Consider the following 16,536-nt stretch of genomic DNA (forward strand, 5'->3'; position numbering starts at 1 on the left):
ATGAAACGCCTCTCTTGTCTCGTGCAGCTTTTTACAATTTTTCATTGAAAGAAAAACTATGTGCATTTATAGTCGAGTGAATAAGCTCTCAGATGCTATACGGATTGTATGCAATTTTGTTTTGAATAAAATTATTCGAAGAATAATGATTAAAAAGTGCGGATTAGCAGTTTGTTCAGGTATACAATAACATGATTCTTCAAAAATTGGCCGCTATTGGATATGGACCAGTTCTAGTTTTTTCTAGTTGCCTATCTAATCGTAACCAATATTTTAAAAACGGACAATATATCTCGCTGCCATATCCAATAAGTTCTGATATTAGCCAGGGTTCAAATCCAGAAGCGTTACTGTTATTGATTATTATTAATTTTACGAGCTTCTTTCCGTTCCTACTTACTTACTTAACTTCGTCGGTATTAAGCTTGATCAAAATTGGGAAATAAGGAGACGATAACCACATACTTGCCGCGAGATATTATGAGATAGTACGTTCCGGACAATTATCACCACTATCAGTCCAGCGTCAACAGGCTTTTTTTTCTGCTTGCTCTCGCTGTTTGATAGTTTTCTCGACGCTTCGCGGAAGAGCTACCTATTTATGAAGCGTCTTAACCACACAAAGAAAACACTTAGTAATACATTATTTTTAAAGTCAGTATATATATATAACCTCGAAAAATAAGTGAAATAATAATATAAGCATTTTGGTAGAAAACCATAAACTCGAATTACCTTTTAAGTTACTAGCAAATTATGAAGCAAACTGTTATGATAGTCGTCACAACTTCCACAATGCTCCCACAAAGAGTACTTGCCACATACGCCACGCGACATTAAGCCCATTTACGCCGAATAAAGAATAAAACACTTTTATTTTAAAAGTACGAGCAGTTACTTGCTGTATTAATGCAAGCTGCTCAGACAACATAAGGGCTTTCTTTTACTCGATATTGCAGAAGCCGGTCAACCTTATTTGTCTCCAATCTTTGAATGGCGCAGCTAAAGAAAGAAACGATGCTTGGATCTCGGTGTCTTTTGAATATCTGACTTCAAAATAAATCTTAATTTAGTTTTGCAACCTGTGCTCAATTAATGGAACAAACATTACTTTTCTGTTTAACAACGTTATTTGAGTTATTAAATTTTTTCCTCATTTAACTGAATTTCTGGTGGGATTTTTATATTTCCATGTGTAAAGGAACTTGCTGGAATTCGCTTAATACAACAATTTTTTTTTTATTATTATTGACATTTGTTTAAATGGGTTGTAAATACTAAACTACCAAACTCAAAACCGATCGAAAGACAAATTCAACTTGCAAATGTTTCATAATTTATAAGTTAGTCTTCAAATTCATCCTTCATTGAAATACAAAGAATTGAATCCACGTTTCGCCTCAGATAGAATGACGAGCAGCTCGTTATAAAATCTTTTATCCTCAATTTAGCAGCATACAATTTTGAAATAGGTTGAATGTCCGGAGCTCGCCTAAAACAATCATCGGCCGCAGCACGAAACGTGTACCTACATGATAAAAACGTGTACAATGTGAAAACGGAAATAACATGACGTGAAAAGAACTAAAGCAGATAGCTGCAATCTTCCGGCTCGACCGAAACTAGGTATTGTCTATAAAATGTTATTTGTGAAACGTTTTGTGAACACGAAACAAAGAGATTTTTACTCTATATTATATAGCAGTTAGTGGCGTAGGCCAACAATCTTCTGAACATTCTACCATTATTATTTATGTATTTATTATCGTTTGTCATTTTAGTGATATAAAAACGTTGCGAAACATTTCCTCGTCCATAGTTTTCTAGTGCGGCAGTCCAATAATTGCAATAATAGGCAATAATTGGCGTAATCTTATAAGATTACGTTATGATGAGAGATAATGTATAGATATAAAGAAAAAAGTGAGTGCGAGCAAAGTACAATGTCAGAAGTGAAACTTCTTTGGCAAATTAATTTTTAACTCTTGTTCATGTTTATAGAAATCTAAAACTTTAGTTTTCCGAGACTTAGAGGGAGGCATAAAAACACGTTGCATTTTAATTAACAATTCGTCATTAGAGATTTCAATAAATTATTTTGCATAAAATATAAAATACTAATATTTCGTAAATTCTCTTTACGAAGTTTCACCCTTCTCTCTCTCTCTCAATCGGTCACAATCGCTCTCTCCCTTTTCTTCGACAAAAACGCTGCCCATCTTTGTGACGTTCCGTAAAAATTTTACCCTCATGCGCCTAAACAGGTTCCACTTCAAAAACACAGAAAAAAGTCTGAGTAAAAGTCACACGACTCCGTTGGCAATAACATATGTTTAATCAATCCATCATCAGAGTAGCGTTCTCTTATCACATACCTTGCCAACACCACCAATAAACCTCCATATTTTAGTTTCATTTAAACAATAAATACTATATAAATTGAATACATAGATAGCTTGAAACGTGGAAGGCTACAACTATACTATACTGAACTAAGGTCTTGTGTTATACTTTTTCTTTTCTTTAAAGCAATATTATAAAGAAAATCTTGTCAGTTGGTTACATAAGCGAGGGTTCGAAGAAATTCTTTGTTCTTGTACATATAGAAAAATGAACATCAGAAAGGTTCACCACAAAAAGGACGAAGTGAGTGTATGTATTTAGTAGGCTTACTCATACAAACAATATATAATTAATGGATTCAATTTTAGAAGGTGGAGCGTTTATGGCAAATTTAAATCATGCAACACCTGTCATAATTGTTCACGCTTTCATAAAGAGTAAAACGTCCGCTCATCTATTAAATAAAAGTATGAAATGTAGATGTTATTGGGTCACAAGTAAATATCGCAGATCATCACGATTATTGAATGGCTCATATTTCTGCACACAGTTCAGTAAACGCTCCATTCGTTTACTCTCATAAATGCAGCGTCATCGTTCGTGAGGATTTTGAAAATAAGATACCTTTGGAAAGTTATCCCATTTCAGACGAACACTTTACGAGGGGCCGACAAATCTTCGATGGCTTCGTTTGTTGATCGAAATGGCCGACTCTTGTCCCTTACTCCAATATCTATTTGTTCTTATGTTCACTTAAGCAATAGTTTCCTCTTTACAAACTGGTTCGCTGGTCGTATAAATCCCGGTTTCTCATCATCCGAGATTTATGCAATGGATATTCAATCAATTAGATTTATTAATTTTTGTTTCTTCGTTCTTTCGTTGGCTTAATCATGACCATAAATGTAATAATACTGACGTGATTATTAACCAGCCATTGAAATTACTAAACATGTATTTTACAACCAACGTCAGGTAAACAAACTGTACTTATTCTGTTTAGTTGTTTAACAGCAAAAAATAATCGGATACCGTACACACAGAATCATTATATTAATTTATATTTTCATTGTATTAAAACAGTATCACAGTTTAAATATAATAAATTACCATAAACAGTAGTGTTGATTAACAATATAATCAATCCTTTTTTAATAGATTACATAATTAATCAATAAATATTATGATTTAATTAAATAGTAAAATGTGAGTTATATTACAGTCAGTAGGTGACGATATTATGTCTGATATGTCTCAGAATTGCCAAAACATCTTACCTTCTAATCATTGGTAGGTAGGCATGAGGTAAAATTAGGATAAAATCTAACCCACAACTTTAACTATAACTGCGTGTCACTAACGTTACCGACTTGAGTGACGGAAGATAACCCTGCGAAAAAATAATGTTTTTATCATAATTGCATAACCATTTCGTTACCAATAAAATAAGTGAAAAACAATGTGTGTGTTAAAACGTGAATATGTGTGTTACTTCTACTGTACAGTAAACAGACTAACAGGAGTGCTCTTACCCCATGTTATAATTCTCCTTTGAGGAATTGAGATGTATTAAGAGAGGTGCACTATTCACCTATTAGTACAGCTGATAACTGATCGTGCGAGCAGAACAAGGGATTGTGAATGGCAGCCTCCAGCTGCTCTCTGACTTTGGGTTGAGCTCCGCACCAGATAACGTGGCCCTCACGGGACCATTCTTCTACCATCATATTCATGCTCTGCAAGTTTATTTATTTTACTATTATTTAATTGCAAAAATCATCAGTTATTTCAGCTTGAGTAAGAACACACTTTGCCATAACTATACCAAACAGATTCAAACGATGAAAAATACAACAGAAATATTATCCAGTAGAATCCGGATAGAACGACATTCAAGGGACCGGCGATACTATGTCGTACTAACCGGATGACGTACAACACGGCAGGATTATTTCTTAAGTAGGTACATTAATACTTAACTTACGAATAAATATGTATGTATTATAATTGCGAAAGTTTGATTTTCCTATTTAGGTAAATAAATCATTTTGTAGGATATACAATCACATATTTTATTTACATACTTTATTTTAATGGTTCTTACACATTCCAAATTAAAAACATAGGAACATAATGTACTGCAATACAAAGAGATACATTACATACACCCGCACTACACGAAAAACTCTGTTACTAACGTAGAAAGTCTGTTATTTGAGTTTGTTTTTGACAAACTTTTGTTCGGTAGTAAGTTCTTACAGTATTGTGAATTCGTGACATGATTGTTTTCATAAGATCATCACCTATGTAAGTCTGAACAAACACATTGAGCGTTTCCGCAGCCTTCAGAGAGAAACTTGGTGAAATTGGTGCGTAGGTCGCTTAAACCGGAGTCGCACTAAACGGTTAAGTATGTTCTTGCAGTCCTAAATATGAAACCGAATTTGAGTAAACATTATCTTCGTTAAACCCGGTTAGTCGTTACAAGCGAAGTCGTTGTATATGAATTCTACTGTATATTATAATTATTACATCAAAAATATAAGAAAGTTGATTAAAAGAGATTTATGAAAAGAAAACCGATGAATTGTGTAGTGCGGGGAAGAGCTTTTATTAATTGTATGACATCACGATTCAAAATAATTTCCGATAAATAAAAAACTTGAACCGAATGAATGAATGAAAATTGAATTCGTCAAAATCGCAGCGATGCTAAGTCAAGCCACTTTCAACCAAATAAAGGTTTTATAAGAGATGCTGTATAAAATTGTTGGTAAATAATAAATAACAAACACTTTGACTCGGAACCGCGACTCAGTAATATTACGCTCTTCCTTCCGAGACGAGGACGATCATCTCTCACATTTGACTCTTTATCAGAAGTTTCTCGTATAATTCCTTTTACATTATATCCACTTCAGACGACATTGTTGTCAAACATTTGCTTAAAATGTTATACTAATTTTACACGCGTATTTATCGTATACAACATTTTAACATCATTTAAATCCAGCAGACTGTTGTTTAGGATAACATTATGTTTGCGAATTAATTACCTAAACCTAAGGTGGTGAAGATGGTTGTTTTTATTTTGATTGATGAAGTTATTCGTAATTTAATATATTATAGGTGAATATTAATCTAAACATTTTGCCTGTCGCATATCGCCATTACAGCAAAAACTCTCAATTATAATTATTCATTTTATAGAGTATACGTAATATACTCTGTCATTCACAACGCACCGAGGAAACTTTAATATAAACTTACAACGAAACGAGCAGATTAACGATACAATTTTACCTGTAGGAATGTGTAGTCGAGGCGGCTGAGTGCGTCGCAATAAACGATGAGCAAGTTGGGCGGTAATTTGGGCGGCTCCGGCCCAGCGCCACCGTTTGTCAATATGGCATCGGGCGTGACGACCTCCACTCTAGTTATCTTTGTCTGTCGGCCGACATTAAGAGCCATTAACTCTGATCGAACTCTTTCAGCACTCGCGAAGTGTAAACCGCCAACAGGATGCATCTGGTAGTGAGGCGGAAGGGACCCTTCCTGAAATTATCCAATATAAATAATATTATTTTTACCGTTGAACCTAAGATGATATAGGGCGTCTCCTTGTGCAACCGACTCACTTGAACGTATCGCAGTTGGAGCCGTGGACGCGACTGATAGTAGAGCAGCAGCAATACGTCAACGGCTACTCCACATCCCAGACCCACCTCGATCCCCAGCATCAGGCAGCTCACGAAGGTGCTCGTTAATGGAAGCAAGTCTAGCTCTGCATCAAACAGTTTTTATAAGACACGAATGAAAACGCTGTCTAAATCTCTATATATATAAAATTCTCGGGTCACAATGTTCGTTTCGATACTCCTCCGAAACGGCTTGACCGATTCTTATGAATTTTTTATGCATATTCAGAAAGTCTGAGAATCGGCTACTATCTATCTTTTGTAAGTAAGTAAGTTCTTAAATATTTTTACTTAGAAATATCGCAAAACAACGTTTTCCGGGTCAGCTAGTATGATGTAAGTTTCTTATTTAGATTGAAATTTGAGTTAATATTTTACAAAATAATGCAATAAAGACTGACGAACAACCAAACGTCGGTTCACGTTTTATACCTGACATTGCCACACCATAACGGCGTAAAAGCCCGAATATTTTTCATCGTGAACTATTTTATACTTACTTCTATACTACTATAAAAATCTTTATACATAATAAAACATAAAAACGTGTTATTCAAACGTGTTATTGTATTCCCTACTAAATTAAATATAATTATAGTTTATCGCATTGTATCACACATTGTATTCTTTGTAGAGTGATGGTAAAATTGTCGATACTTTAAATTATGAAACAACTAGCTGCCCCTGAGAACTTCGTTTCTCCTTATTGTGATTTTACTTAGCCTTTTTAGTATAGTCCTTTTCATGAAAGAAGTCCCCCAGACGCGGCGCTGCAATCGCATGACGTAATGTTGCCATTTATGAGTAAAAAATTTACCTATTTTATTTACATTTAGCAGATGTAATTTATCAAATAATACTATTTTCTGCATACTTCGATGAAACAATATTTATGTTATGTAAAAAGTATATTTTTATTTACTTATTTTAGCGGTGTTCTACCTACTTACAGGGAAAAGATGAGAAAATAGGGTAAAGAAAAACAATACAATTTTTTATACATTATGTATACATAGTATTGTCTTTTATTGACATAACTTTTACACATTTAAAGGAAACAATTTTTTACCGGATTGAATGATTATGTAAAATAATTGTAAATACATAACTTCAATCCGATAAAAAATTGTTTCCTTTAAATATGTATACATGTTAGAAACTCCTCCGCCTCCTATACCTATTAGTTAATGCATAGATATAGATATAGCAAAAGTGCTGATATAGGTACGTAATGTGTGAATGTAACCTTTAACATTCGAGAGTGAAAACCAATATTTCTCTGAGGGTGGACCTTAATGACTTATATTTCAGTAAACTGAATTCTCAATCATATTTGATCAAATACAGAATATTAATTATTAAATCGAAATCGCATAACTCCGTACAACTTGCAGAAGGACTAGTGAGGAAAGTTCGTAGTGCAAACAATGGGAGGGCTGCAGCTCGTGTCGGTATGAATACGTTTAAATCGAGCATCCACATAGATTTCAAGGCAATATATGAAAATGTCTCTCAAAAGGGCATGCGATGGACGTGCTATACTTTTAAGCTCGTCACTTAGTTCACGAATAACGAATAACAACATTGTTATTAATTCCAAGAAAGAAGTCTTCAAAAAAAACGATTTCAAATGACGTTTGATTCAGTGTGAGCACTGAGCATGTCATGTCATGCTCCTGTGGGACTGTATATATGTACTAACATTAGCACCGAGATTCTGCTTAATACATATTTTCGATCAGATCCTGGTAACAGTTGCACTCTAAAATATAGATATTAATTTTTTTCTATGCAAAAATCTTAGGGCAAGGGTCGTTACCTCTGGTTTATTTTAGTTAGTATATTAAGTCTTAACACTAATGCCATAGCATATCATAGGGCAGTCTTGATAAACGTCATCACGAACGGTTTGATGAGAATTATAAAAGGCCTTTATAACGACGCCACTAATTGGAGCAGCCGAGTTAGCGGCAAAGTAAATAGAAATTAAATTACTGACCCGGTGCAATAATTAAAAGAACTTTCGAACTTGTGATTGAGAACAAGTTTCTTGAATTATTTTGTCTTAAAGTCTTTTTATTTCTCATAACTCCATGAATCTACAAATCTCAATAAAGGGTCGATGGGGAATAAAGATGGTGAATTTCCGTTCAAACTAGTGATAATAAAATATTAAAGTAATTTTCCTTCTTTTTGTTTCAAATTTGACTCACTATTTGTTTTCCACAATTTCTTGACGATTTGAAGGTCCACCATATGCAGCACGGCGCACGTGATGACCGCCGCCAAGGCCGCGCGAGGGATGAAGTAGAAGTACGGAGTCAGCAGAGTCAGCGTCAGAAGTACTATTAAACCTGCAATAAATACGAGCATTTAGATCAGTTATGCCACGATCGAAGTTTCAAACGGGATGGTACATAGAACTTTTAAAAATTAAACTCTTAAAAAAATACTTGTTCTCTCGCAAGTACATACGTCTCCTATTAATTAAATAGCAAACCCAAAACGCTAGGATACTTGAAAACAAGATTCGTGTATCAAAAATTCAAAAGCCATGCGACAGTATGTTGAAAACTTTTTGATTTATGTTGACTTCTCGGCCTCGTTTCCGCATAGAGAACACTTATTTCCCCCTGAATTATATTCCTTTCGACCCATTTAACGGCAACTTCGTAGTTCTGTTTTACATTCATATAAAAGTTCATTTGCCTAACAACTTCAGGACAATACATTATATATTTGATTTAAATTAATTTAATATAGAACGGGCCTTTTAATTGTACACCGCCTACCGACGTAATAGTGGATAAAAGCAAAAGTCTTCACCCGTGTAAAAGCCGGCGGCAGGAGTGGCCACTCCGGAGGCATCGCTGACCGCGCTGCGAGTGAACGATCCGTTGACCGGGAACGAGTTGAAAAAAGATCCGGCGATGTTGCACAGACCCAGCGCCACTATTTCACGTGTCGCGTCTAGGGCTTTGCCTTTCGCTGGAATTTAGAATTAATCTATTGTTTCTAGTCAAATAGTGTAGTCAACTTGTTTCAATTTTGAAGGTTGGAGTGGTCAATTGCATTAGGCTTTCAATTTTTAATATTATTACGAAATAAAATCAAAGCTTGCTAAAGGTGAAACAGAGTTTGAATATTAAGTGAAATAAATTACGCAACGACAATTGTCCAATTGTACAAATAATACTCACAGAAGGCTTTAGCGATGGCTACGTTAGAAATGATTCCCACTAGTGGCACTACTAGCAGTCCACTTCCGAGGTGAGCTAACATTCCACCGGCATACACCGTGCCGTTACCGACTGTTGTTTGGAACGCTGGTACTCGAGGGTGTGGCAGACCCGCTGTTATGTGGCCTGCATTTAATAAATAAATCGTGCTTTTATCCACAAACTAGAAACAGCACTGAAACATCACAGCGGAGATAACATGAGATGTGATGACTTCCTTTATCTGCATTTACAGAATTCGGGGCAGTTTTCAGTTAATAGATAGATCGTAAGAGATTTTTTGTGCCTCTACATGGGATTGTGTAGTTAGTAAAATGAAATATATCGTGTCATGAAACTTATGAGGAGATCTCTAGTCGAGTCGGTTTGAAGTCAAGTGTCGTAGCGCCAATCTATTATTATTATTAATTAATCATGTTCATGATTCTATAAAATGTTTTGTCAACTGAAATATAGCTTATAGGAACCGTATATATACCGCTTATAGCAAACATTCTGTTCCATTAAGATACATATTTTTTAAAGTCGTGGAAGCTTTGGAATTAAAGTTTTACAATATAAACAAATATACAACCGAACCAACTATGCACTACCCAGTGCATAGGATATCGTCATGATCAAACTTGATATAATTTCACACATACGAATGGAGATCTACTTCCATTGCTTTGGTGCCGATTGCTCCTAAAATGATTAAGGCGCTAAAGTTGTTTTTGGAAATAATCTGTCAATAAATAAACAACCATCCACAGTGTATGTGAAAGCGCACTCCTTTTTTTAACTGGAGTGAGATTTACTTGTAATAAGGCAGACTTTCTCATGTGCTTACAATTAATTCGGTCAGCTATACATGACGTCTTCACTTAATTATTGTAAAATGAGCACTATCTAAATATTAGCGGAAATTAGTTTCCAGTTTTTTCCATCTACAGTAAATTGTATTTAAGAACATAACATGTTTAAATAAAGAAAAACAAGATGTTTTATGCCTGAACCGTGTAGTAAAAAGCTAATAAATGAATATCCTACCTTACACACACTGTTACACAAACATTACCCTTATAATAACGCTGAAGGAATTTCATTAGAGCGAAAGGTATTTATGTACCATGTTTGTATATATATATTAATTAATTATTTTTTTATACAAATAATCGATGTACGTCGTCAGGCAATCCCAGGGTTTGTGAGCGATTGAGGCGATTGTGAGCAAATTGACGTTTCCTCTTTTACATCACTTAACGACGCAATTTATGGTTTAATGAGGCTTCTTCAATTGCATCTTTGCTATTCTCAAAGATACACTATTGTAGCCGAGAAAGGAATGTGTTTCGACGGCACGTTTACTGCAGATGAATGACACACCGGTAAGTATGAAGGGATGATCCTTGTCCCGATGAAGACAGAAGGCGACCGCTGCCGCTGTAACCACCACCAGGGCGTTCCGCGATACACTCGCGGCCCAAAGCCCTCGTTTAACCATCGCCCGCCCTTTGCACTTCTGGTCCTCCGATTCTTCGATTCGAATGTCCTTTAGGGCCTGAAAGATTTTCGCTTATGTAATTCGATCACCCACTTAATTTGAATTCTCAATATCGACTTAAGAGATGCACTTCTATATAATACTAAATAAATGAGAGCTTCACAACATCTCTGTTAAGCTCGACAACGCACGTCCATTTTCAAAGCATCCAGTTCATTGTTTCGTAATCGGTGACAGCTGTTGCTCAGCGAGCGCAATACGAGAGACAATTTATGATTTTATCATAGTTAATGAGCTTCTAACGTGAATATTACAAAGTTTTCAGGGCTAAATATTATGGCTTTGAAATGTTTCTTGAAAACGTTTAGAAGCACTACTGGATTTTATCTTTGGGTTGGCTTTCTGGGTTAAATTAAATCTGTAAAATGTAATATAGGGCGGGGTAATGTCTGTCCTGCGATTCTGTAACTCACTTTTCGAAATCACACAGCGGTTTTCGCATCGGCGGTCGCTCTCAAATCAGTCGTGAAGCAGTCATTTTATGATTTGGCATTCTGATAAACAATAAACTACAAGCTCCCACCTTTTCAGAATGCCAAATCATAAAATGACTGCTTCATGACTGATTTGAGAGCGACCGCCGATGCGAAAACCGCTGTGTGATTTCGAAAAGTGAGTTACAGAATCGCAGGGCTGGTCATTGTTTAATGAAGTGAAAAAATTGCAGAAGTGCCGATCGGAACGACCACAAAGCCTAACAAGGTGTTGAAGATGTTAAAGTTTTGTAAAATATTCTTCGGCCGGGACAAACTTAGCTGGAACGACCGCGCGGATTATTTAATAAGTTGGCTCTCAGAGTCACTTTTAGATAAACCCGTATTCTGAGAGATACTTTGCGATATAGGTACATCTATTTACTGAAAATCTGTAAAAACCTATATTTATGATAATAAAATACAAATCGCATACAATTGACAGAATACCTAAAACCGACGCTCACCTTCATTCCCGTTAACAGGACACAACAGGACAGACCTAGCACCGTGTCATTCAATCTCGCGTTTGCGACGTTCTGGAATACGGCTCGCCAGGTCGACGTAAAGGTCTCGGCGTCGAAATGCAGCCCTAACAGTCCTTTTATCTGCGAAGAGGCTATGGTCACCGCGGCAGCCGATGTGAAGCCTGACACTACTGGAGTCGATACAAAGTCCACTAGAAATCCTGAAAATATAACACTTTAAATATCAGTAAAAGTAAAAAGAGATTGGTCATACATTGACATTTAAAATAAAGTAAGTGCATCTTGCTTTACCGAGTTGCGCAATGCCAGCGACGAGGGTCACGACGCCGCCAACGAAACAGAGAAGCACAGCAAAGTCAGGGTTGGTGCCATTGGTGTAGGTGAAGGTGAGTAGAGAGAGCAGAGCCGTGGGCCCGATGTTAATCTGTGGGATGGTGCCCATCACGCCGTACACGAAGCCACCCACCAGTGACGCATACAATCCATACTGAAATAACATATCAACTTTTTGACTAAATATTTTACAACACGTAGAATTTTTATATTTTCATGTTTTAATCACGCTGAGACGCAAATGCCATCGTGTATTAAGAGTGAGGAGGATTACTGTTCAATAATTCAGTGCGAAGTTCTTTTCAAGTAAAGGCCAATAAACCATTTAAAAGATTGTTGAGTAATATCTTGAGTCATATTTTATATCTAATTCCGATAAAAGGACGTTATATCGACAACATTGACCCTGTACCTGAGATAATACGTTTAATATTGATGTTTTGCAATATTTTATTGAAAACCTGTTGCGTTCCTGATAACAAAAAGTAGGTCAATTATTTTCTAAGATATTAAATATTACGCTTGTGGTAAAAACACCCTTATGGACTCCACATTTTAGTCATTGATCGAGGTCTGACTCTAAGTCAAAAAACAGGGATAAAAAAACACGGAATATCACCTATTCCGTATGCCAAAGACAATAATAAAAAGTTTAGCTGTTAAACGTAAAAGAGTAACAAAGAAAACAATTTTTCTTTCATGTTGATATTGTTAGTCAGGAATTTATGTGCTGTTTTTACTACAATATAATTTTTTTACTTAATTTGTCTATTGTGTTATGCAACAGCTTTGAATAGTTACGCACTTTGAAATATCGAAAGTAATTAGATTATCATAGACACAATGTTTTAATATCAATGAATCAATTATATTTACAATAGAATCAAGGTGAGAATTACAAAACACATGATATTAACTTACTTTACAACATTTAAAACAGACGAGAACAATGCTAAAGTCTATAATAAATATCTTTAAAACTTACGAAATTACCAGCAATAAATATCTTACTTAACATGATTGCGTAGACATACATTCACGTCTCATTTAAATTACTTTGTCATGCAAATTGCAAAGCGCTTTTTTCATATTGGTAAATTATGTTATTTAAAAAAACCCATTAAAAATGCTTGTTTTTTTATATGAGACTACTTTATCAGTCCCAAACGATACATTTGCAACTCATGTACAACGGAAATTGCTCACTGAAGGACAAACTCGATTCGTTAAATTTAGCATGTTTTTATTAAACAGTTAAGACCTGAGTATGTCGTTAAGTGCTTGCCATACCTGCGGTTCAAAACCAGCCAGCGACGCATACGCGATGGACTGGGGTATAAGGGTGAGAGCGACCGTGACTCCGGCGATTAGATCTCCCAGAGCCGTCCGTAGTTCGTAATGGCGCGACCATTTCAATATCGGGAATACGCACTCGAAAAGTCTCCTCGGATTCAACTTCCGAAGCATGCTGTAATTTTTATCATAATTGCTCGAACGGCGAAGAAAAACACGTCTACAATCTACATTATGTCAAAAAAAATAGAAATAAAAAAAAATATTCCTATTGAAGTATATATTACAGTTTTACATCCATAATATATAAATATTTTATTATTTTTAGAAATTAAATTTAATTATAAACGATATTTAGTCCGATTTAATATTTTCTGTACCTAGTCATTACTTGTTTGGTACTTGTCGAGGAAAACTTGTGGAAAAATTACGAATTGATTTCTATACAATCTTTCATTTGTGTTAACATCCTTTTTTTTCTTACAAAAAGAATAATAATAATTGAATATTAATAATCCAAACACATACATACCTGTACGTTTTAAATTGTTCAAAACAAAAACACATTAAAAATATAATAATCAAATTCCAAGATAAATACACTTTTTATCAATGTCACTTTATTTTAAAAGCCTCTGTTTTAAGATTAAACACTTTGTAAATATTCATATTAATGAAAATGTACTTTCCCGCGCTAAACGTGTCGACTACAGCGCCTGCGTGACAATTTTAACTTTTTGAGCAGCGCTTTGGTTAGTGTCTTGGCGCGAACTGTTTTCGTTGCTAAGTACGAGTATGACATCACGTTTTCAATTAAATTTTCCTATTATGCCCTAGGCATGTATTGTTATGAATTTTTCAAATACATCTTACCATGCATTTGCTAAATCGAATTCGATGCGTAGACCAAGATTTATATTTTGTAACGTAACATTAACATACTACTTAATTACTATATATAAAAGAGTTAAGGGTAAAAATAGATATGATTAAAACATGGATAAAAATGTAATAACTTTTATATTTACTGGGAACAACGAAACCTTTTAAAATAAACCACGCTTTTCTGAATGATGGCCATTGTTGCGGATACATAATATATTTCCTCCCGGAAAAGCCTTTAAGAAAATATATGCAAATATTTTCTATAATATTGTTTTCTATAAATTCTGTATTCTTCGCAAGAGTATTGAACAATTCATACTAAGTCATACATTTAAGACCGAATAATGATATGAGCAAACAGTGGTAAGGCCAAATATACTTACTAGCTTAAATATACGGATATATTTATCATAACATCGACAGACGTCAGAACGACAAGGTTCTCAGGATTCCTATAATCAGTTGTGATTTGAATGTTTACTTTGGATGGTCAGGTTTTTTGTAGTTATTTAGCTAAAGCGACTAAGGCTCCTAATTACGGAAAATGGTGCTAATTTGAGGCAGTAGTAATGTTTGCCCTTATGATAAATAGTATGTATTTATGCCATGGACACTCTCAATGCCAGAATGCAAGTGCGTCGCCGGCCTTTCAAGATTTGCAAGCGATGGCCCGGAGTGAAGTACCGTCTCGCCATGCTGAGCACACCAAGCTCCTTAGAGGCTAACTTAGCCTTCCCATCCAAATAACCGCGAAACTGAACGACATTCGACATGTCAACGCCCAGTATTCCGATGCTAGCGTAGACTTTAAGAAGTGTGTCTTCCAGAGAACATAGAATTGCTTAAGAATATCGCGTTTTTAAACTTTATTTTACGATTACTCTACATCGAATAACAATATTATTCGATTCGTTGGGTCATAACAACAACAATGACGAGCATTCACATTAGATAGATAGATTAATTAGATATTAAAAGAATAACAAATATGTAGTACAATAAAATATAAGAAAAACTATTGACAATCAAATAAAAAACTTACTCAGAATAAACACACGCATGAAGCACGTTTTGATAAACGGTTCATACCAATTGTAATAGAAATCTCATAAAAAGCGACATCATTACGATCAAAATGGTATTTCCAAATGATTTCATACACAATGACAACTAACATTTTAACTTTTAAGTTAAAATGTTAGTTGTCACTATTGTTGTCGTTGTACACTCAACGATAAAAACAATAAAAAAGTGAACATAATACGTTTTTATTTCAATAATAAGTCCGTTATGTGGTTTTCGACTTTATAGAGTTTGGTACGTCGTTTTACGTTTTTTTGAAGACAAGATATAATAATTAAAACTGATTGATTGATTGATTCAATTAAAATCAAATACCTATTATTTTAAATCACGGTAGATCTAAATAACATTTGATTGCATTAACAAAGTTCAGAAGCGTTTCATTCATGTTTTCAGTCGCTTCGAGGTTAGATGAGGCGTGGGGTCCAGAATCCGCAATGAGCCGAACAATGGATCACCCGGATATTGGCTGTCAAGTGGTCGCTAGCTTCACTCTGGGAGTAATAATATCTTCTATAAAATTAGATTTTTTTTTAAATCTCAAGTTTCATTGATCTGAGTTTGAAGCTTACAGTATAATGATAATAAATTATTTTTGTTTTATTTATATTTCCCACTTTTGTCGTGTGAACATTTTTCGTTTTGGTGTTATACGATATACAAAGTTTTAATGATATATTTTTTTATATATTTTACATATATTTACTTTGCAAATGCTTGAAATTTATTTATTTATTAATTGCTTTCACAGATTAGTCAGAAAGTCAACAAAATAATACATTTTATACAAACTGAAATGTAAATTCAAGAATTGAATATTATTTTATTAAAGCCTATTTGGACCTGTTTGTACGATTTTAATTGTTTAAAAGGAAAATACTAAAGATCTCACAAGCCAGAGGATTAGTTTATGTTTGGAAAACAAGGTAAATCGATTATATCGTTATCATGCGCCAGTTGTATGCGATCGTCGTCCGGAACAAATAACAATGGACGAAAAGGTCGTCCTCATCTGTGACCAATCTCAATAAACGTATTGTTCATTTGATATACCTGATATTCTGTTATTTCACTTTATATTCTCAATATATTATGCCTCGTACATTCTAATACCATGGAACAACTATGGCGGTAAATGTAATTTATTGAAACTATTCA

General features: G+C 34.7%; 1 protein-coding gene across 1 annotated transcript; it reads right to left on the reverse strand.

Annotated features, from left to right (window-relative positions):
- Positions 1–2,319: 2,319 nt before the first annotated feature.
- On the reverse strand, positions 2,320–14,199 carry LOC125051297 (sodium-independent sulfate anion transporter-like). The gene is made up of 12 exons (XM_047651513.1): positions 13,943–14,199; positions 13,408–13,585; positions 12,076–12,271; positions 11,764–11,984; positions 10,646–10,820; positions 9,242–9,406; positions 8,868–9,029; positions 8,255–8,395; positions 5,982–6,127; positions 5,647–5,898; positions 3,935–4,079; positions 2,320–3,733 (listed from the first exon to the last, which is right to left on the reverse strand). Exons 1-12 carry the CDS (start codon positions 13,975–13,977, stop codon positions 3,684–3,686), a joined length of 1,866 nt encoding a protein of 621 aa, XP_047507469.1. The 5' UTR covers positions 13,978–14,199; the 3' UTR covers positions 2,320–3,683.
- Between the last annotated feature and the right edge of the window lie 2,337 nt (positions 14,200–16,536).

The sequence above is a fragment of the Pieris napi genome, chromosome 7, assembly GCF_905475465.1.
Source record: "Pieris napi chromosome 7, ilPieNapi1.2, whole genome shotgun sequence".
Lineage (NCBI taxonomy): Eukaryota > Metazoa > Arthropoda > Insecta > Lepidoptera > Pieridae > Pieris > Pieris napi.